Source organism: Rhinichthys klamathensis, unplaced genomic scaffold (genome assembly GCF_029890125.1).
Source record: "Rhinichthys klamathensis goyatoka isolate OS25496 unplaced genomic scaffold, OSU_Roscu_1.1 h1tg000234l_1, whole genome shotgun sequence".
Classification (NCBI taxonomy): domain Eukaryota; kingdom Metazoa; phylum Chordata; class Actinopteri; order Cypriniformes; family Leuciscidae; genus Rhinichthys; species Rhinichthys klamathensis.
The window spans coordinates 959,785-983,731 of NW_026606757.1; the positions used below are offsets into that span (position 1 = coordinate 959,785).

General features: G+C 39.4%; 2 protein-coding genes across 4 annotated transcripts in view; both read right to left on the reverse strand.

The window, feature by feature from the left end:
• Positions 1 to 2,746, reverse strand: part of kcmf1 (potassium channel modulatory factor 1) — a 37,458-nt gene extending 34,712 nt beyond the window's left edge. For 2 of the 3 annotated variants that reach the window (XR_008808434.1, XM_056265468.1), the window contains exon 1: positions 2,541 to 2,745. Coding sequence is in view for 1 of the 3 variants with exons in the window: in XM_056265468.1 (XP_056121443.1) it covers positions 2,541 to 2,556 (16 nt within the window). In the remaining 2 variants the exon portion in view is untranslated. Of the gene's footprint in view, positions 1 to 2,540 lie in introns of all 3 variants that reach the window. The other variant, XR_008808436.1, reaches the window with a different exon arrangement.
• A 6,106-nt stretch (positions 2,747 to 8,852) lies between these two features.
• camk4 (calcium/calmodulin-dependent protein kinase IV) overlaps positions 8,853 to 23,947 on the reverse strand; it is a 72,834-nt gene continuing 57,739 nt past the window's right edge. Inside the window, exons 8-12 of the mRNA XM_056265475.1 lie at positions 22,669 to 22,743; positions 22,430 to 22,505; positions 15,966 to 16,092; positions 14,221 to 14,373; positions 8,853 to 9,651 (exon numbers count right to left, since the gene is read on the reverse strand). Of these exons, the coding sequence (XP_056121450.1) occupies positions 9,487 to 9,651; positions 14,221 to 14,373; positions 15,966 to 16,092; positions 22,430 to 22,505; positions 22,669 to 22,743 (596 nt within the window). The 3' untranslated portion in view covers positions 8,853 to 9,486. The remainder of the gene's footprint in view (positions 9,652 to 14,220; positions 14,374 to 15,965; positions 16,093 to 22,429; positions 22,506 to 22,668; positions 22,744 to 23,947) is intronic.

Sequence of the window (23,947 nt, forward strand, 5' to 3'; positions counted from 1 at the left end):
CAAGCAATAGCACAAATCAACACAACAGAACAAAGAGACAAATTAAATATTACAAATTTTGAAAGTCTAACAGTAGTATTCAAGAACAGAAATTCAATTATCAAATGTAAAAACACTGCATAGTCTTTGCTGTATAAATTAAATATAGGTTAATCTTTGTTAAAGCTACAAAAGTTATTCAATAAAGAGCAGTGTGTGATGTCTTTTGTTGTTTAATTCAAATTAACGACAGAGACAGGTATATTAGGCTGCTGTCACTTTAAGAGCGAACGCAAGGATCCAATATAATGATACATATACGATTTCCTTCTAAAATTGTGTCTTTGTCCGTTCAAGCATAAACTCTCATCCGTTTAATTCTGTCAACTGTATCAACGCGTCTTTCTCGCTGACCCGGGCCATCAGGCATTCCTAATTGTCGAAACCCCTGAACTCTGTGTCATAGAAAATCAGAATAGGTTTCTGTTTTGACACAATTTTGTTGTTTTTTATTATTGTTCCAATGACCTATATGCGAAAGACGCCAACTAATAATTAGGCTTTATTTCTGCTTTTTACAGATGGCCTTTGTTTCTATGTGGATCAAAGATCATTTAGGTGTGAAATATGGAAACAACTTAACACCCCATGTTGAAACTAAATTGATCCTAAAACTACATTTAAAGAAAGAAAAATGACATCTTCTGTTGAAACTAAATTGATCCTAAAACTAGCCTACATTTATAAAAAATGACATCTTCATAAAATAATGTCTACAAAAAAACTGAAAATGTCTTGGCAACTGAAATGCGTTAATAACCCAAGGGGACTCCTTGAGTTTGGACTTGTGCAGTCATATCTGAAATGCCTACTGTATTTAATATACCTCAGATGAAATTGAGCATTAATTACAGAATCCAGATCCTCTGTTCAAACGTCAGAGCGAATCTGCCACTGTGCTTAAATCAAAGAGCAGCTGCCAAACTATAACCAATCCAGATATAATAATAATAATTATCTGAGGTGTCAGTTATCACTAGGATTCGGAGGATTCTCCCATTGGAAGCTACTCTCAAGCACCATGTGCTGTTTGCAGAGAAACTAGACGCATGTGTAAGCAGTCTTCATTCACAGGCAGGTGACATCCGCTGTCTTGAAATCTAGTGAGCTTCCACCAACCCAAAGACAGCATATTTGGGAATCAAAGGCACGTTTGATGATGCACAGACATGTTGTCTAGATAGGCAGCTCACTAGGTTTGAGACAGACATAAATGGCAAGCACTTAACAAATGTCTGAACAGATTATACTTCAAATAACTCACATTGAGTTACTAAGATTTCGGTTCGATTCATCGAAAAAAATAATAAGAATAATAAAATGTACTATAAACTGATATGTAGGGAATACTGTGGTGTTTTTTGGACATAAACTATCAAAGTATTCTTTGAAGTACCATATAGTATATAAATAATGTATTTTGGTAATACCATACATACCCAGTTTTAATACAAGTAAAAATAAAAAGCAGCACACAAAACATGACAAGTTTTTTTCCCTTTAAAATTACCATTACAAAAAGCAATGTGGAGGAACTAACGGTACATGTCCAAAAACATGCACCATTGTACTGTGGAATGTCCAAAAATATGGTATTACCATGGTACCACCATATCCAAAAGAGTAAGCTAATACAGTGGCAATGACCTATGCTTACAGCATAAATTCTATATCAGACCCAAACCGATATTTCAATGTAACGTCATTTGCATGTTATAAATTTTCGAAATATCGCTGCACTGACAGCCCTCATTGAGGCTCTGTCGACTTTTAGCAGGACAAATGTGTCTGAAGCCACATGATCAAGCCATAACTTTAATGCTGAATCTCTTCCTTGTATCCAAACATACTGGTTTGACTAAATACTGAATGTCTACACAAAAGGAGCTAGAAATATAAACGTGTTTCCAGAAATAATAGAGTAATATTCGTAAGCAATCACAGCTATGGCTTCACTGACACCAGCTAATGCTAAATCCAGACGTGCAAGTCATTCACTTGTGCTGGCCTGAAACATGACATGACTCAAGACGGCTCTCACACACACATACTCCCTAACATGAGCTCCAGGGCGGTCTGACTGAGCTCTACAACCGCTTAACCAGCTGAGTACTGGCCTTCGGTCGTCATTCTAGCAGTGCTGGGTAACTTACAGCAGAAAGCTTTAAAATTAAGTTTCCTAAAACAGGCCCAACCGAAGCCCTGACCTCTCCACGGACTACCTGCGGGAACACACTCGCACTCACTCCCGCGGCTGAGGGAGCCGCAGAAGGCCCGGCCTAGCACACAGGCCCAGCTCAATATCACACCAAGCGGCTTCAGGAAAACGCCCTTAGCGCTAACGATGCGGTGTAAGTACATAAAAGGTTGCAAAATTCACGGCGGCCGCCATGATGAGTCTTTCCCAGTGCATTTGAATTGAAAACATGGCAACCCGCGGGTCAGCACTGGCCTACAATTCAAGCCAACGACGCAGCGATCGGCTGTTTCTTCGCACCTACCTTCATGTCGGGACATCCTACAGACAGTGACACAGCCCCTCCTCGGGCTCCCTAACGTCTATGAGTCGGAAAGGTGCCGCTAAAAACGAAATAAAAGTGGGACGCGGTCTTTCTTTCCTATTTTCTCTCTTGAAGATGGATCCGGGGCTTACTTCTCTCCGCTTCCCCCTCCCCGTCTGTCATCAAGCGAATGTGTGTGTGAGAGATGGACCGGGTGCGGGCGAGGTCTGCCAGCAGGGGGCGCAGGACTCATCTGCTTCTTCTTCTGTGGTGTTTGAAGGGCGGTAACAGGCGGTAAACTCGTGTAGCTGTTGAATGGGTTTCTGTTAGTGTTGACTAACGCCCTCTACTGTAGCTAAATATATTATATATATTATATATATATATAAATATATATCTTTTTAATAAATAAAATAAATCTCTCTCTCTCTCTCTATTGTATATATATATATATTATAGTAAAAACGCTTTTGGACACTTGACGTTTGGACTGTATGAAGTTGATGAGAACTAAATAAAAAATGAATCAACAGCTGATTAAAAGTCATTGCAAAAAATATCTCTGAAATGTGAGGTTAAAGTTTTGAAAAAAGGTCTGGCATCATTTGCTTACAGATTTTTTTGACATTTTGTGTGCTTCAATTTTTGGGGCCTGTAGAATGAACTTTTACATTGGACTATATAAACGGGCCTTCGAGTGCTAGGTTGGCAGAAAGACTAAATATGGTGTGAAGAATTAGGCAAATTTATTATAGGCCTACAAAGGAAAAATAAGAAGATAAAAAGATTACATTACAAGCTGCGTGGGTTACGTTGTGCCTAAAAAGTAGTCATAGAAAAGGTGTAGTATCATTTGTTTACAGACATTTATATGTGCTGCTTATGTGCTTTGATTTTTGTGGCCACTGTAGATTGAAACTGTAAAATATAGAAAAAAATATAATAAATGAATGAAAAATATTTTCTATTAATAGTGTTTAAATAATCGTTAATTAAAAAATAAATAAAATAACAAAAAATAATGAACTAATCAATACAAATAAAAAATACACAATCTTCAAAAAAAATGTGTTATGCATATGAATACATGCATATGGAAAATATATTTTTTAAACACCAGTTTAGGAATGGCAATAAAATGGCTTTTTTCTTCTTCTTTTTATAATGTTTTTACCTGCCCATGGTACCGTGATGATGTTAGATTTCAAATACCATAATACTTATGTATATATATATATTGTCATGATAACACATTCCTATATCAGTTGTGTCAGTTGCATGTTACAATGACACAATTGAGCTGCCGTGGTACCATGGTACTGGTGCATGTAGCAGTGGACTTTAACCTTTACAGACCCAAAGACCCTCCAACTCAGGCTCTCTGTCCACATTTCTCTGTAACACCTTACACCTTCTTATAAATGTTTAACTTACGAACATCATTATTATATGATTATTAATTTTTGAACAACAACTGACTTCACTACATTACATAATGCTTAATAGATCATTAGTTAGAAAGTTAGCAACTTGTTAGAAACTTATGTCATGAAAATATACAGTAAGAGCCAGTGTTGGGGGAAAGTTGTTTTTGAAAGTAATCCATAACAATTTTGCGTGACCCCCTAAAAAAGTAACTTTACTTTTTATAGAAGGTAATGCATAACGTTATTTTGCGCTACTTTTTTCTCACCTATAGGCTGGGCTTGCTTGTTTGTTTTTTTATTTTTTAAATATTTACAATCAACTTCCGTCCCACAGGTGGGACGTTTGCCATTATATTTTTAAAACAAGAATATCTTAGTGAAAACCTTAAGTAATATTGACAAACTATATATCATTTGAAAGCTTACAACCTCTAGTTTCCATATTTGGTGATTGATTTTCAAAATAAATTACAGAGGAGCCGTAATTTATCAATTTGGAACAAGAATATTTTCATACTCCTAAGGCGTGTTCAGACCTTTATTTTGAAATAGCAATGAACATGAAAAATCATGCATTTTTTTTTAGAAACCTAGTTTGTTTTCATACCAAGAGTTCAAAAGATAGCATCCATTCAATTATTTTAGAAAAAAAAGGTCTGAAAATGTTTTAAATATAAAGAAAAAAATTATAAATTCACCATTTGTGATGTGGCAGCGAGCTATGACGCACATGCGTGTTCTTTGTATGTGTTTATTAGAGGTTGAATTCATATCAAAATCTGCCAAACTTCCCATACTACTTCTGAATAGGATCTCTACTGAAAATTGTGGAAATAATGGTTCATATCACTCAAAACACATATGGAAATGGGGGCGCCCTTATATGGGCAGTAATGGAGTCTGGTTGTGACCTAGTGAAAAAGTTTGGTACTGCGCCCAAACAAAATCTTACTGAAAGCTCATTTTTTGAGATATCAACCTAAAATTTGAAACACAACTTGTTCATATTATTGGCTTAGATTTTTCTGCAGTTTGAGAGTAGCCCAGGTTTTGAAAATATATATTTTATATAAAATATTAATAATTTTTTTTTTTTACATTGTACATTTCCATAAACTCAAACTTCTATAACTTTTTTTCTGTTTCACTTTCTTAATTTATTTCACTTCTACATAAATCTGCCAAATATCTTCTTTAAAACAAGACCAATCTTACGTCTATATTCCAAAGCATTCTTGAATTACAACCATTTATGTTCGAAATGTGCATTTTCATGTCTATTCAAAAAAAGGGGGGTGACAGTTAACAGGTTAAGTCATTTCAATTTAAATTACATTAAAATGAGTTGAATCCTGCTTAACTGATAAAAAAGTAGAAAATTGCTTAACTTATTTTGATGAGTTAAAGCGATGTAAAACAAGTTGCCATAACTTATTGATCACATCATTTTTTACCGTGTGTAAGGAGGACCCTTTTACAATAAAAGTGAAATCAATAAGCCTCAGGCTGAAGGAAATGCAAATTCAATCCTGTGCAAAAGGAACCAGGAAAACAGGAAAGAGGAAAGTTCAAAACTCTTATGCAATAAACAACAACAAAAAAAGGCTGCGTCCGAAATCGTATACTCTCTATTTTGAACAAGTAATTACTCCACGACCGCTAAAAACATTATGTTCTATCTATATAGTATGAGTGTGTGTAGTTTAAATGTAATCTGGACTAGATTCACCATGTTGTTATTATCATGTGACCTGCAGCGTCAGTTACGTCGCTTCACTGCCATTCATAATTTTGGGTTGAATTTTCTCATTTTATTAAACGCAATGTGCTTCCGGATTTTTCCTTTCTCTTTAATGTACTGTTTGGCTTCTTTAATATACGAAAAGCTAAATTTAATGAGTATTTTATTATTAATCTATTATATTGTTCCTTGCAAAATTTCACATTCACTGTAGTAAATTTACTCAGCAGAATACCTTATTTATTGTTTTTAGAAGAGAGGTCCAACAATACATCCAAAGCATTTCATCATCTAAGAATCTTAAAGCTCTCAAGACCATAAACTTGTTTAAACTTTTTAATTAATTTTATTAAAGCATTAGTTTCTGTTTTTTATTTTATTTTTTTTGTATGAGGATACATACAGGCTATATATACACTCACCGGCCACTTTATTAGGTACACCTGTCCAACTGCTCGTTAACACTTAATTTCTAAGCAGCCAATCACATGGCGGCAACTCAGTGCATTTAGGCATGTAGACATGGTCAAGACAATCTCCTGCAGTTCAAACCGAGCATCAGTATGGGGAAGAAAGGTGATTTGAGTGACTTTGAACGTGGCATGATTGTTGGTGCCAGAAGGGCTGGTCTGAGTATTTCAGAAACTGCTAATCTACTGGGATTTTCACGCACAACCATCTCTAGGGTTTACAGAGAATGGTCCGAAAAAGAAAAAACATCCAGTGAGCGGCAGTTCTGTGGGCGGAAATGCCTTGTTGATGCCAGAGGTCAGAGGAGAATGGCCAGACTGGTTCGAGCTGATAGAAGGGCAACAGTGACTGAAATAACCACTCGTTACAACCGAGGTATGCAGCAAAGCATTTGTGAAGCCACAACACGCACAACCTTGAGGCGGATGGGCTACAACAGCAGAAGACTCCACCGGGTACCACTCATCTCCACTACAAATAGGAAAAAGAGGCTACAATTTGCAAGAGCTCACCAAAATTGAACAGTTGAAGACTGGAAAAATGTTGCCTGGTCTGATGAGTCTCGATTTCTGTTGAGACATTCAGATGTTAGAGTCAGAATTTGGCGTAAACAGAATGAGAACATGGAACCATCATGCCTTGTTACCACTGTGCAGGCTGGTGGTGGTGGTGTAATGGTGTGGGGGATGTTTTCCTGGCACACTTTAGGCCCCTTAGTGCCAATTGGGCATCGTTTAAATGCCACGGCCTACCTGAGCATTGTTTCTGACCATGTCCATCCCTTTATGGCCACCATGTACCCATCCTCTGATGGCTACTTCCACCATGTCACAAAGCTCTAATCATTTCAAATTGGTTTCTTGAACATGACAATGAGTTCACTGTACTAAAATGGCCTCCACAGTCACCAGATCTCAACCCAATAGAGCATCTTTGGGATGTGGTGGAACGGGAGATTCGCATCATGGATGTGCAGCCGACAAATCTGCGGCAACTGTGTGATGCCATCATGTCAATATGGACCAAACTCCCTGAGGAATGCTTCCAGCACCTTGTTGAATCTATGCCACGAAGAATTGAGGCAGTTCTGAAGGCAAAAGGGGGTCCAACCCGTTACTAGCATGGGGTACCTAATAAAGTGGCCGATGAGTGTATATATGTATGCTGTATTGCTTTCATTATTTCGTTGTATGTAATTTGTACATTGTTGTAGGCTACTTGTATTTTTGATACCTTGGCATTAATAAAAAAAAAAAAAAAAAAAAATAATCCTCTCCCGTGGCCTCATGGGATAGTAAAGTGTCCGTCGTATCATAAGGGTACTTTTTGCGTACTATTTTAAGAGTACTGTGAATTCGGACATACTTTTGTCACATACACTGTTTTTTCGCCTACTATATAGCAGGGAAGTATGCGATTTCAGATGTAGCCAATGAAACACAAATGTGATGTTTATCTGTGTATGTATAAGTCATTTTTGAATATGAGGGTCATCAAAGGTCACCAGCAAAGACATTGGTTCATAAAGTGAGATTAAATACACAAAGTATTTGTATTATTTAACATTAAATTGTTGCAGGTCTGAGTAATATTCTAAGTTCGCAGTTCAGTTTTTTATTCATTTGCAAGTAAAATGAGTAAATGCATGCTCACATTTAGTCTAGAACTACAATCATGTTCACACAGTGCACACAACACACCTGCACTTACTCCTGATTTCTCTCAACATAGGGACAGGAGAGGTCTCAGTCAATTAATGGAAAAACAAAGTGACTTGCGTTACTGATTTGAAAAAGTAACTTAGATATTTTATTGTAAATTTAAAAGTAATGCATTACTTAACTAGTTACTTGAAAAAAGTAATCTAATTATGTAACTCACGTTACTTGTAATGCGTTTACCCCCCAACACTGGAAAGATCCACTGGAGTACTCTGGTTAAAACCCCTGGGTATAGAGTATTAGATCAACAAGCTACATACATGAATCATTCAGAACTTAAAAAGGGATTCCAACTAGATTCGTTTTGTATTCTTTATTTCTTTACTTTTGTATTCTTTATTTCTGCAAGTAATATACAGTGCTATCTTATTGGCATTTTTGAGTCCTTAGACATAGAAACAGGCAGATAAACAAAGTTGACACACTAGTGTCATGTACAAAGTGACCGTCAAATGGCCTCCAATATCATTCTGTTAATTAGACAGCGAGTTTTATCTGTAAAATACAGTGCATTTAAAAAGACAATTGCAGCAGTTAAGATAAACATTCCTACATGCAAAACATGAACCCCTGTATATCCACATTACATTCCTTACATGTGATTATCAGATTATGAAACAGCATTCCCTCGTACCGTACATTACAAGCATGCGTTAAAGAATATTGAATAGGATCAAAACTCCTCCATGCTCTTCTGTGCGTTTTAAAACCAAAACACAGATTCCTTGGTAAAGCACTGGATTCTGAGGAAGTCTATTGCCAGTAAGTCATTTAGATATAAACCTGATAGTTTTGATTTATTTTAAAGGGACATGCCTAAATAAGCAGGACTTTAAATGAGATGGTGAAAGTGTACTTCAAATAAAGACCATTTTGGCACAAGGGAGTGTTTTTCATTGCAATTTTTGTGTTAGATATATATATCCTGTCTCAACAGATTTAGACCAGTAAAGAAAAAAGAAAAAAATCACCATCTCTTTATTTAAACAAAGCACAATATACTTGTTTTCTAAGTTTAAAATAAACTGTTTAGTAGTATTTCTAAAATATTAAATAACTTTGAAATAACTTAGGAAATATAAAAACATGTTATAAGGCATTCAGTTGAAGCTTGCAGTATGTAAAGGTTCAGTTCAATATCCGCATCTTTCTACCAGTGACCAATATTATGTAAAAAACCTCAACAAATAAAATGATTATTTTAATTGAATGCAGCACAAATGTGATTAATACAACTAAAAAGCAACATATGCCCTTGAAAGTACTATGATAATTTGGCAATTATCTCAGCAAAAGCATGATGACATAAATATTTACTGATATACAGTAGATTTGGTTCTTCTCATTACCATCCAATGATGCTCATTCACTGTACAAAATCCGAATTTACGGACATATCAAATGTTGGCGTGATATGGCAACTGGCTGAGTCACAATGTGGGACGTTTCTATAGACAAACAGTCCGCATGCAGAAGAACCAAACAAAAGCCCGTCGTTTCTGTCCTTTAAGAGGCCCACTGCAAAAAGCAACATGTTCCTTTCATGAAGGGAAGAAGTTTGAGTTCCAGTGAGGCTCTGAGGAGATCTAAGAGACTTCATTCTGAATCTGAGGCTGTTCAGTGTCTGGCTGATCCTCTGCTGTCTTCTCTTTGACGGAGGAGGGGCTGCAGTTGGTTTTGTTGCCGTCTGGGTTGCCGTGGCTTCCTGCGCTGCCCAGTCGAGATGAAGCTACCACCGCTTTGACCGCTGCCTGTGGAAACATAGAGGTGTGCATTGTGTTTAGAATTTGATTACTTTTATATTTAAGCACATTATGCTGCAAGGTAATGTTTAAACTGATATTTTACAAATATTTTGCTCAAAAATTAAGGGCCCCTGAAATCAAAATGTAAGTTTTTTAGCTTTTAGTATGAATATGTTAGGTTATGAATAAGCCGGTGTGTTCTAAAACAATGAGAAAATTCGCATTTAGGAGATATAAGCATTCAAAAGTTATAGTCTCTCACTTCCGCTAAAATGGATCTCGGATTTTTATGACATCACCGCGGACGTCAGGTTCTCATCACATCTTCTGTCCAATCAATTACTCTCTAGAATCTAAAGCGTCCCGCCCCCTATGCTATAAATACCTGGCCAATGCGACCTTTGACACGTCACGGAGCAATATGGGTTGGAGATGTGTGTTCGGTTGCTCAAACGCTCGAGTTTTATTCCGTTTTCCAACTGTACGTTGTTAAGAATGAAATGGCTAGAATTTATTCACACCTCTACTATTGAATCCAATGTATCATCAGCGTTCGGATTCGCTTCCATTGTGCTGTCAAGTACGAATTGCAGTCTGTAAGGTAAACTAAATGCTATTGGCTATTTAAAAAGGGGGAGGAGCCATTCAATATGTCCCGCCTTAGCTTCCTGTTTCAGTGGAAATTACGTCAACGCATCATACAAAGCTGCGTGTTCCAAGGCACTTCAGTGGGCCTTTAATAATTAGTTATGATTATTAAAGGAAAAGTTACTCAAACATTAAAACTAAATCTGTGAGAAAATCTTCTCAGCGATCAACTGTAATAAATCCAAACATGAATTTTGACTTTATTGCTTGCGATTTTGGTTCCTGAATAAATGCACTTAAGCAATCTCTGTACTACAATACAAAGTTGTTCTTTGTTGTCTTAATACAAAAACATTACCACAGTTTGGATTCATTGAAGTCATATCCAGTTCAGTCCACATTCATTTGAATGTAGAGATTATTCAAAGAGATTGAAAAAAAAAGAAAAAACAAAGAAGATGTTTCAGGAATCTGATCTGATCTGTAGTCATGTGTTGTCTGAGTTTTGTTTAGTTGTATTCTTGGTTGGTTTTGTTTCCTGTTCTGTACCTATGTACAGTATGCATTAGTTTTTATGGCGATTCATTGTTTGATTAATTCGCAACACCTATTTCTCGTTTCCTTTCATTGGTCTGCGTTAGTATATAAATTAGTCCCTTCGGCTTCTCCTTCGTTGACCTCAAGCCTCCGAGCCCCGGATTCCACCTCGCCCCGTCAACCCATCAGCTTCACCTTGGCTCCACCATGGCCTGTCATCCCTCTTAGGCTACGTCTACATTAAAGGCAGGGTAGGCAGAAATCCCCAAAAATACTTTTTTCCAAATTTGTTTAAACTGCCTTTATATATCAATGCATAATTAAAATGTAAGTAATCTGGAAAAGAAATGATAAAAATCGAGTGTCTGTAGTCCTCTCAGGACTGCAATAAACACAGCTCATTATTCCATTCGGGGCGAAAGAAAATATTGGCTGGGGCGACTCTGTCACTCCCCCTTGCTACCATGGATACCACCTCTGCTGATACAGGAGCAGCCCAAATGCGCGCACCCGTTTGAAGAGGCACGGAAGCTAGTAATAACAATTATGGCAGAGAAAGAACAGTCAAAATGCTCAGTACATGCATATACAGGCAGCGAAGTCAAACAAGTTAAAAAAAGGAAGACAGTATTTGAAAAGGCTATGAACAAAAAGTAATTGGATAAATCAAGAAATCATACGAGAGTCAATATCGGCGTGGCTTTCCAGCGGTGGCGACAACTGAGGGATCTCAAGGGGCTGAAAAGTGACTCCATGATGGCATTATTTCTGCTGGACAGGTAATCTCGCTGTTTTCATTTTGATGGCATTTATTTTTTCATGAAGCATGTATCACTAGCACACCTAATATAGCTACCTAACGTTACGTAGCATAACTAACGTTACACTGGCTTAGCTATGACAGTGTAACTTTGGTGTCGACTCCTCTCTGCTCGGCGCTGGTAAACGCATCCGACTCTTCCAGCTGAGCGAACGGCCGGGATCACGCGTTCATGTGTTTTGGGGGCGTGGCTTTGGAAGGAGCCGAGAAGGGAGGGGGTGGGAGTTAATGGAATAATGAGCTGTGTTTATTGCAGTCCTGAGAGGACTACAGACACTCGATTTTTATCATTTCTTTTCCAGATTACTTACATTTTAATTATGCATTGATATATAAAGACAGTTTAAACAAATTTGGAAAAAAGTATTTTTGGGGATTTCTGCCTACCCTGCCTTTAATCCGGATACATTTGAAAACGGCATTTTCGTTTCAAAACGCTCTCCGTCCACACTAGCGTTTTCCAAAGGTTTCTCATCCACACTGAAACGCCAGAAAACGCAAAAATCAAGTTACTGTGCATGCGTAAACCCTCACAAAAGCTCACTGAGATGATACAGACGGAACACACATAATAAAGTTCTCACGCTCTTCTTCTGACAGGATCATTTTATTTAGCAAAATATCTCACCATTCACTGATGCATCCAGATCGCACTCAGTCACCATTATATGTTTGGTCAAAAACGCAACTGATCTCATGTTTGCGAGTAAATTTTCTATCATCTTTGCAGGACGGCGATATGAAAGTAACATAACAAAGTAACATATCTTTAGCAACCGTGTGAAAGTGAATAGCACATAACAGGCACGATATCGGTATAAACATAGATATCTATTGGTTTAATATGCATCACATGATTAAACATGATTCATCGTTTTCTAATACCTCCGTTTTCACAGTCCACACTACAACACGAAAACGCTGTTTTCAAATTTATCCACTTGGTAAAGCGTTTTCAAAAAGCTCAGTTTTCAAAATGTCTCAGCATGGACGGAAGGTGGACATACAGTGCTTAGCTAGCATAAGTGAATACACATGGGGCCCTATTTTAACGATCTGAAACGCAAGTGTCAAAGCGCAAAGCGCAAGTAACTTTGTGGGCGGATCCCGGCGCTGTTGCTATTTTCCCGGCGGGATAAATGCCTCTTACGCCTGGCGCAAATCTAAAAGGGGTTGGTCTGAAGTAGCTTCATTATTCATAGGTGTGGTTTGGGCGTAACGTGAAATAAACCAATCAGAGCGCCATCTCACATTCCCTTTAAGAGCAGGCGCGCTTGTTCTAAAGCGGATTCCCATTATAACGGCGGATTTGCCAGGCGCGCGCCAGGAGCGGTTCATAGCCGAGGAGAGCAACGTTTTCGTCAGGGCCGTAAAACACAGAGAAGTGACATTGGGGATGGAGAAACCCACCCAAATTAACTTCTGTTAAACAGGCGTATGATAATTTGGGTAAATGTGTAAGCTACATGTATACTTTTATAATAAATTGTCTGTCTATCTATCTATCTATCTATCTATCTATCTATCTATCTATCTATCTATCTATCTATCTATCTATCTATCTATCTATCTATCTATCATGCGCCCTTAAAATAGCATAATGAACAACGCGCAACGCGCCACTGACTTTAGACTAGGTTTTTTCTGGTCAGTGGCGCATTTGTTTTATAGAACAGCAAAATAGCATGAGGGAAAGTTTGCGCCGGAACACGCCTCCTCTTTGCGCTGAACCGCCCCGGGGAGCGCAAGTGTATTTCTTAGTTAACCGACGTGTGTCTGTGGAGGGAAAAGCCCGCTTTGCGCGGGTGCAAAATAGGAATGATACATGCGTCAGTGTACAAAGTCATTTGCGCCGAGTGCAAGATAGGGCCCATGATGTGTATTCACAGATGCCAGTTATTTCATGGATCCAGGATACTATGCATCCTGATAAAGTTCCCTTGGCCTTTGGAATTAAAATAGCCCCACATCATCACATACCTAGAGATTGGCATGGGGTTCTTTCAATAAGATCATCTTTCAATGCAAATCAGACCAGCTATTAGGCTAACTGAAATAAAACCATGCCAATCTCAAGGTATGGTGAAGGGTATGTAATGATGTGGGGCTATCTTACTTCCAAAGGCCAAGGGAACTTTATAAGGATGCATAGGATCCTGGATCCATGAAATAACTGGCCTTTAAAAATAAAAATCATAATATAGGAATTTAACATAGGGGTGTCCTGACTTATGCCCCCTGTATTTTAAGGAAGAACATTTATTTATTTACGAAACATTATTCATTCACAAAGAAAGTTTGATTTTTCCTCATTTTTTTTAATTAGGGCATTAAGATCAATTTCCAAAAGATGATTTTTAGCATGGGTGTATTCACTTATGCTAAGCACTGTACTTAAAGGACTTTTACTTGCAGAAAAATATAAACTAATTATCAATCAAATATAAATCAAAATTAATCAGATGCCAGAAGGCATGTATTAGATTGTGTAGAACAGGTTTTTGGGCAAATTCTTGATCATTTTGATAATTTCGAGGCCTTAGAATTTTGCATATCAAATATGCCTAATGTATGGCTTTACCGGGTTAAAACCTTCATAAAAATGCGTCATTGAGCCAAAAGCCTCAAACCTTGAGTTTTCTTCGAGCATTGAACTCCAGGAGTTTCTTCTGAGCAGTGTCCATATGGGTGAAGTTAACCGCCTTTCCAGTCACCCAGGGGTGCTGCAGCGCCTGCTGCGTCGTCAGCCGTTTCTTTGGATCCTGGACAATCAGTTTCTTCACCTATGGAGCCAAGAAAGACAAGTTACACTTTCAGTAACACTTTCAGCAACACTTTGAGGTTTCAAATGTGGATTTGAAAAAATCATTGCACAAAAGGGTATTTAATGGAAAATGTTCATTAAAATGTTCTTCACAAAAGGAGATATAAGTAAGGTTGTCCAGTAAGGTTCTTTGTGGAACCCAAAATTCTTCTATGGCATCACTGCCTTAATTGTTAAATCCCTCTGTGGTGAAAATTAAGATTTTAATGTTGTTTGCATGTCTATGTGGTGTTTTTAATCTGCTTTGAGACAAACCATGTGCAAATTTATAAGCCAACACCATTGCGGAGTATTTTCTCCTTAAAACTGCAGTGAACCAAAGACAGTCTCAAAAACGCAGTTTGAAATCGCTGGTTTTTCTGACGTCACAAACTACCTTGAAACCAATCATGTCAACATGTGATCGTCAACGGGTGGATCTCTGAGCTGGTGCGAGTGAGTGGAGGCGGGGGTAATTTGCATATTCATTAGACCGCGCATACTAAATGAGGCAAGGGTGTAGAGTTACATTCAAGCTATTTTAAGGCATGATGCATTTTTTTCAAGGAAAAAACGCTTAAATATGTCATTTTGGGGAGTTTTAAGGGATAACATTATTGACTACAGTGGGACTTTAAGAGTGTAGATCGGTCACAGAGATGTGTGATATTTCAGGACACCTACTGTATTTCAGTGATATCTGTCAGGTAATGGGGACATTTATTATAAGTGGAATTCCAAAAAAAGAAAGAAAAAAATTCTTGGCTAACACCACCCCACCACATTTTTATTTGCCTATCATGAAAGAAAATGGTAGCACTTTATTTGACAGTGTCCTTGTTACATGTACTTACTGTAGTAATAACAGTAAATTATGCATAATTACATGCAACTAACCCTAAACCAAACCCTAATCCTAACCTTAACCCTATAGTACATGTAGTTAATTAATATTACTGTAACAAGGGAACCTTAAAAATAAAGTGTAACCAAGAAAACTAAAAAAGTTGTTTAGAATGAAAGTTATTACGTTTCAGACTAGTTAAATTTAAAATATGCACACTGTACCATATGAAGGAATGCAGTATTTGAATATGTAAAAAAAATTAACATATTATTTTGCAACATAAATATATAATATATCTTGTGTGTGTATTATAGTGATTTACTGGTTAAGAGGTGTTGTTAGGCACAACATGTAACAGATTTAATGAACTGGCAGTAACAACAAAATTACAAAACTAATGTTTTACTTAAAAATCCTTTTCTTAACAATAATAATCAATTACTCATATAATTCCTCCACAAAGTGATATAGTTCCATTAGGATAAATGTAGTGTAATAATGTACTGAAATAGAATTGAACTGATGTGCACTCACAGGTGTGCGTTTATTTCAGGGGCAAACACAGATCATTCATTAGAACTGAACATTTACTATTTTAAAGTATAAAAAATAACTTAAAAGACATCAATAAATGTTCCTCTGTGTGTGTGCTGTTTGTATACCTAAAATATTTGGATTTTTTAGAGGTTTATAATGATTTTATATATATATTGAGATTTACTCACAAGGTCCTTGGCATTGAGAGACACATTGTCCCACCAGGGGGAGACAAATTCATATTCACAGTTCAGGATGCGTTTAAACATGTACTGGTCTCCTCTGTCATCAAAAAAGGGTTCAAAACCACATAACCTATAGATAGAACAAAAACAGAAACAATGTTTAACAATACTAGATTTAACAGCAACCTCTTCAAAATACTGTAAAACAATATCAAATTCAGTAATATTGTAAAATATATTTACAATTTAAAATAACTTTTAACAGTTTAATGTATTTTAAAATGTAATTTATTTCTGTGCTGGCAAAGCAGAATTTTCTGCAGCCATTACTTAAGGTTTAAGTGTCACATGATCCTTCAGAAATCAATCTAATATGTGTCACAGTGTTTGGTGGTGTTCCCTTGTTTATCACTAGAGGTCCTCGTTCTCACGGTGTCCTTCACATTTGACTTCAATTCCCAGCATTCTGTCTGTCACTGTCACTCATCAGTTCATTGCACTCAGCTGTTCCTCGTAATCATTGTTCCCAGCTGTTCTGTGTTAGTCTTGTTAGATATGTGTATATATTCCCTTTCTGTGTTAGTATGTGTACGGAGTCGTTGTATAATGTCACACCACTTCCTGGTCTGCTTTCGTGTTGCTGGTTTTGTGCTTGTGCTTGTGCTTGTGCTTGTGCTTGTGCTTGTGCTTGTGCTTGTGCTTGTGCTTGTGCTTGTGCTTGTGCTTGGATTGTTTTGGATTTTGACCCCTGCCTGGATGACTATGAGTTTGGATTGCCCTTTAAATTAAAATTACTGCATTTGGATTTTCAGCCTCCTGTGTGTGTTCCGTGACAGAACGACTCCGTCCCCCTTTAATCCAGCGGTAATTTTCATTTTTTATTATTATTTTTTGTAAGATCTCGTCCCCAGTCACTATGTGGATTCCACGTAGCGAACTTTCTCCTGCAGAGAGAGAGAATGGAATCTCTTTACTAGAATACTTTTCTAGATGTGCACAAAGGCACGAGGAGATCAGGACAGCTGAAGCCTCACCACGGGTCTCATCGAGCGCTGGGACTTCGTCGATGGTTTCGTCCAGTGCAGAGTCGGCACACATCCGTCAGAAAGGACGGAGGAGGAGGAGACTTCCGTCTGCCCAGCCAGAGACTGTTCACATTTCGTCTGCCCAGCCAGAGACTGTTCACATTTCGTCTGCCCAGTCAGAGACTGCCCAGCCAGAGACTGTTCACGTTCCGTCTGCCCAGCCAGAGGTTGTTCACGTCCCGTCTGCCCAGCGAGAGACTGTTCACGTCCCGTCTGCCCAGCGAGAGACGGTTCACGTCCCGTCTGCCCAGCGAGAGACGGTTCACGTCACGTCTGCCCAGCGAGAGACTGTTCAAGTCACGTCTGCCCAGCCAGAGACTGTTTCACGTCCCGTCTGCCCAGCCAGAGACTGTTCACGTCACGTCTGCCCAGCCAGAGACTGTTCACGTCACGTCTGCCCAGCCAGAGACTGTTCACGTCACGTCTGCCCAGCCAGAGACTGTTCACGTCCCGTCTGCCCAGCCAGAGACTGTTCAAGTCACGTCTGCCCAGCCAGAGACTGTTCAAGTCACGTCTGCCCAGCCAGAGACTGTTCAAGTCACGTCTGCCCAGCCAGAGACTGTTCAAGTCACGTCTGCCCAGCCAGAGACTGTTCAAGTCACGTCTGCCCGGCCAGAGACTGTTCAAGTCACGTCTGCCCGGCCAGAGACTGTTCAAGTCACGTCTGCCCGGCCAGAGACTGTTCAAGTCACGTCTGCCCGGCCAGAGACTGTTCAAGTCACGTCTGCCCGGCCAGAGACTGTTCAAGTCACGTCTGCCCGGCCAGAGACTGTTCAAGTCACGTCTGCCCGGCCAGAGACTGTTCAAGTCACGTCTGCCCGGCCAGAGACTGTTCAAGTCACGTCTGCCCGGCCAGAGACTGTTCAAGTCACGTCTGCCCGGCCAGAGACTGTTCAAGTCACGTCTGCCCGGCCAGAGACTGTTCAAGTCACGTCTGCCCGGCCAGAGACTGTTCAAGTCACGTCTGCCCGGCCAGAGACTGTTCAAGTCACGTCTGCCCGGCCAGAGACTGTTCAAGTCACGTCTGCCCGGCCAGAGACTGTTCAAGTCACGTCTGCCCGGCCAGAGACTGTTCAAGTCACGTCTGCCCGGCCAGAGACTGTTCACGTCACGCCTGCCCGGCCAGAGACTGTTCACGTCACGTCTGCCCAGCCAGAGACTGTTCACGTCCCGTCTGCCCAGCCAGAGACTGTTCAAGTCACGTCTGCCCAGCCAGAGACTGTTCACGTCCCGTCTGCCCAGTCAGAGACGGATCAGGAAATACCCATTCTCGCAGCCGGGGGTATACTGAGCGACTATTTTGAGTGTTTGGCTCGGATACTGGACATGCCTGTGTTCGTTATTCCTGTGTCCCCAGACAGGATGGCCGCCGCCGGGTCGGTGTCCGTTGCTGTTCCTGAGCCGGTGTCCGTTGCTGTTCCTGAGCCGGGTTCCGTTGCTGTTCCTGAGCCGGGTTCCGTTCCTGTGCCGTGGTCGACCTGGTCGTCTCCGCCGTGGCCGCCTGAGGCGTCTTCACCGCCGTGGCAGCCCGAAGGACCTGCCCCGTTCCGGCCGCCTGCACAGCCGGATCCACCCTGGCCGCCCGATGGACTGTCTGCTCCGCCCTGGCCGCCCGAGGGGACGTCTCCGCCCTGGCCGCCCGAGGGGACGTCTCCGCCCTGGCCGCCCGAGGGGACGTCTCCGCCCTGGCCGCCCGAGGGGTCTTCACCGCCCTGGCCGCCCGAGGGGTCTTCACCGCCCTGGCCGCCCGAGGGGTCTTCACCGCCCTGGCCGCCCGAGGGGTCTTCACCGCCCTGGCCGCCCGAGGGGTCTTCACCGCCCTGGCCGCCCGAGGGGTCTTCACCGCCCTGGCCGCCCGAGGGGTCTTCACCGCCCTGGCCGCCCGATGGACTCTCTATTTTGCCCTGGTCCCCGGTTAAGCCCTCACCCCTTGTTCCTGTCTCCCTTCACGGACCTGGCCCACCCTGATCCTCCACCGTTCCACCTCCCTCCTGAACTCTTGTGTCGTGTTGTCGTGGAGCGTATGGTAGCCGCTCCGTAGAGGGGGGGTTATGTCACAGTGTTTGGTGGTGTTCCCTTGTTTATCACTAGAGGTCCTCGTTCTCACGGTGTCCTTCACATTTGACTTCAATTCCCAGCATTCTGTCTGTCACTGTCACTCATCAGTTCATTGCACTCAGCTGTTCCCCGTAATCATTGTTCCCAGCTGTTCTGTGTTAGTCTTGTTAGATATGTGTATATATTCCCTTTCTGTGTTAGTATGTGTACGGAGTCGTTGTATAATGTCACACCACTTCCTGGTCTGCTTTCGTGTTGCTGGTTTTGTGCTTGTGCTTGTGCTTGTGTTCGTGTTTGGATTGTTTTGGATTTTGACCCCTGCCTGGATGACTATGAGTTTGGATTGCCCTTTAAATTAAAATTACTGCATTTGGATTTTCAGCCTCCTGTGTGTGTTCCGTGACAATATGCTGATTTGGTGCTCAATCATATAATTGTATAATTTACATTTATATTACTTCATATATTTGTGGAAACCGTAAAAGCTCAATGAACAACATTTATTTGAAATAGAAATCTTTTCTAAAATTATAAACGTCTATACTGTCATTTTTTTATCAATTGAATACATCCTTGCTGAATAAAGATATTTATTTCCTTTAAAAAATCTTACCCCAAACTTTTGAATGGTAATGTATAATGGTTTCCACAAAAAAAAAAAAATATTAAGAGGCAAAAACTTTTTAGAACATTGATAATAATAAAAAAAGTTTCTTGAGCACCAAATCAGCATATTAAAATGATTTCAGAAATAATCATGTGATACTGAAGACTGGAGTAATGATCGCCATCACAGGAATAGATTAAATTTTAAAATTAAAATGGAAAACAGTTCTTTTAAACTGTAATAATATTTTACAATATTACTGTTTTTACTGTATTTTTAAGCAAATAAATGCAGCCATGGTAAGCATAAGATAATTCTTTATAAAAAAAACGTATTATTCCAAACTTTTTATTGGTAGTGTATACTATAATATATATTACTTAGTATTTTTATGCAATATAGGCATGCAGAAAATAATAAATATTATGATAATAGTATTATAAATATTGAATAGATATATAGATACATGAATAGATATATATATATATATATATATGTATCTTGAATGGAAAATACGAAGGGCGGCGGGCCAGATTTAATAAACATTGCAAATTAACGTGAGTGCCATTCCAAAATATTCCAGATAGCAGGTTATGTGACATACCCGAGTATGTTTAAGTTAACTTTCAGGGTATGTAAGTAGCCATAGCAACTTATACCTGAACATAACCTGCTCCGGAGCAGGTTCTTTACCAGAGTTAGTTTACTTCAGAGGTGTTCAGCGCATGCGATGCGTGCCCGAATGATGAGGCTTCAGTGGGCGTGATAGATTGCACACAATATTAAATATATATATACCGGAAGTTATATCGATATATAAAGTGCTATTAAAACAAGGTAATGTTAATTTTATTATAATATATATAGCTAGCCTATATAATTCTCATCTCACACATCGTTCATCTGCATTCAGACGTTTTTTGTTTATTTTGCAACAGGACGTTTTCTATGCTATAATGTATTTCTATAATAAAATACATATGTGATATGATATACATCTTACCTTTCAAGCAATGTGGAAGCAAAATGACTAAACAAAAAATAAACGTCTACAGCCATGTTATCTTTGCAAGCACAGACTGTTATTTAGTTTAATCAGTCTTTGTTTTTATTATATAACTATCACCAAACAAACTATATAGTTCTTATTCACTGTGATTACAGATTATTAAACAAAAAGATTGAAAAAAGTATATAAATTAGCATCTAACAAAAGAAGAAGAAATTAGCAGTATGGTACACTTTTTCTTAGCGTCCGTTTCCATGGTGACTCGTCGATTCAACGCTCTGTTGAGAATGTCTGGTGTGTTAACCGTTAACATACATAAGTTGGATTAACTTACTCAGGGTATGTTTGACGGTAAGATAACCTTGCTTTCTGGAATACACCCCTGAGCTCAGGGCTTAGAACCAAACAATCAATGAAATGGAGAACAGGTACAACCAATAATCAAACAATGAAAAAACATGGAAACTGACACCCAAAACAGAAACAAACCATGAGAAATACTGCAAATTAAATTACTACTTATTAAAATTAAAACTACAAGACTAATGTCTGTATGTGCAGTCTTAATAGTAAAAATTTTACATATTCAATCTGGAACTGAGCAGTTTTCTTTTTCTAATTTGTGCAACTTTATAGGTACTTCGCTACCTTTATGTAGGTACTAGCTACTTTGCTAATTTGTGCTACTTTTTAAGATCGTCTTGTATACAGTACATCTAAATATTATCCCCTGTGGTTAGAAAGTGTATAAACATTAATGCCTATTTCACTTGAATTTCATAGGAATACATAAGAAAAATTTGTTTTCAGGATTAAATTTGAGAGCTATGGCAGAGTTTTTCAGTGAATAATGGTGCGTTCTATTATTTATCCGTCTCGGAGATCCGAATCGGAAGACAGACGTTGCCTAGCAACACGCCCCCTTTCCTCGGATTTCTCCTCTCGGACGTCAGACAACCGTGAGGACACCGAGCAAGAATTCCGTTTCGGAATTCAAGATGGCTGCGCCCTGTGTGAATTGTAAGTGAATTGTTTTCATTGTTTTTGAACCGCTTTGGTATTTTAAATGACAAATATAATCACTCGTATTACTGCGTCCCCTGTAGGTATGGGAATCGGTTGTTGTGAGTGCAATTACTAACGTTGCTAACAGAAGATTAACATGAAAAACATTAAATAAAGTGAACACCTGAACACATTTTCATTATTAAATAAAGTGAACACCTGAACATTGCAGGTGAAGCACATACTTATTTTGGAGCGCCTGGTACTCGGCCAGTGCTACCATTACAACAGCTTTCCGGGTGGCGTCCATTTTTTTCTCCGACTCGGACGCGCAAAACATAATAGAACGCTTGAAGTGTGGACGTGACGTCATATCGAGGTCCGAGTCGGTTCGTTGGCTATAATAGAACGCACCATAACTAGCTGGTTCCTTACAAATGGGTCAAATGGATTTAATAGCATGTAGGCTAAATGATGACATTTTTAAAACGTTTTTGACAAAGAGTTTACTTTTTGTAAAATAATTTATATCAAATTCCTAGAATTACACACAAAAGTTCAAAACGTGCTTCACACTTTTTACCAGTGAGGCTGATCTGAGACAAAACCAGCCTCTCGTGATTGATATGACAGAGAGATGGAATGACTAAGCAGAGCATTCTTGTGAGAGAATAACTTTAGACAAGTATGCCGTGCCACTCACAAAATGTACGTGATAACTCCCACAGACCACATGTCAACCTCGGGGCCATAGGCACATCCCCGTAAAATCTCAGGAGCTGAGGAAGAGAAAGAAAGAACATCAGAAGAAAAGAATAAAGGGGGGAGGAGACGCTCTGCTGCACTGATGCTGTAAAAAGAATTTTAAAAAAAATCTGTAATTCTCTATGTGGAAATAAGCCACAGATGGTGCTCTGTTAAAACACTCTTTAATGAACTCACCACAATAGCCTGGAGTCCCACACACAGTCTTCATTGTTACCTGATCGTCTACAATTTTCGACAAACCAAAATCTGCTGTAAAGATAAATCACACCAAATAAAAACAGATTAACAAAAAAATCTATCTATCTATCTATCTATCTATCTATCTATCTATCTATCTATCTATCTATCTATCTCAAATGTTTTTTTTTTATTCTTAGTGTTAAAATTATTGAATACAATAAAGCATTCTTGATACATTCTTTCTAATAAAAAATGTAAATATCTTTAAAAAAATGTCTTACTGACCACAAACCTTTGAATATATATATATATATAATACATATATACACTCACCTAAAGGATTATTAGGAACACCATACTGATACTGTGTTTGCCCCCTTTCGCCTTTAGAACTGCCTTAATTCTACGTGGCATTGATTCAAAAAGGTGCTGAAAGCATTCTTTAGAAATGTTGGCCCATATTGATAGGACAACATCTTGCAGTTGATGGAGATTTGTGGGATGCACATCCAGGGCACGAAGCTCCCGTTCCACCACATCCCAAATATGCTCTATTGGGTTGAGATCTAGTGACTGTGGGGGCCATTTTAGTACAGTGAACTCATTGGCATGTTCAAGAAACCAATTTGAAATGATTCGAGCTTTGTGACATGGTGCATTATCATGCTGGAAGTAGCCATCAGAGGATGTGTATATAAAGGGATGGACATGGTCAGAAACAATGCTCAGGTAGGCCGTGGCATTTAAACGATGCCCAATTGGCACTAAGGGGCCTAAAGTGTGCCAAGAAAACATCCCCCACACCATTACACCACCACCACCAGCCTGCACAGTGGTAACAAGGCATGATGGATCCATGTTCTCATTCTGTTTACGCCAAATTCTGACTCTACCATCTGAATGTCTCAACAGAAATCGAGACTCATCAGACCAGGCAACATTTTTCCAGTCTTCAACTGTCCAATTTTGGTGAGCTCTTGCAAATTGTAGCCTCTTTTTCCTATTTGTAGTGGAGATGAGTGGTACCCGGTGGGGTCTTCTGCTGTTGTAGCCCATCTGCCTCAAGGTTGTGCGTGTTGTGGCTGCACAAATGCTTTGCTGCATACCTCGGTTGTAACGAGTGGTTATTTCAGTCAAAGTTGCTCTTCTATCAGCTTGAATCAGTCGGCCCAGTCTCCTCTGACCTCTAGCATCAACAAGGCATTTTCGCCCACAGGACTGCCGCATACTGGATGTTTTTCCCTTTTCACACCATTCTTTGTAAACCCTAGAA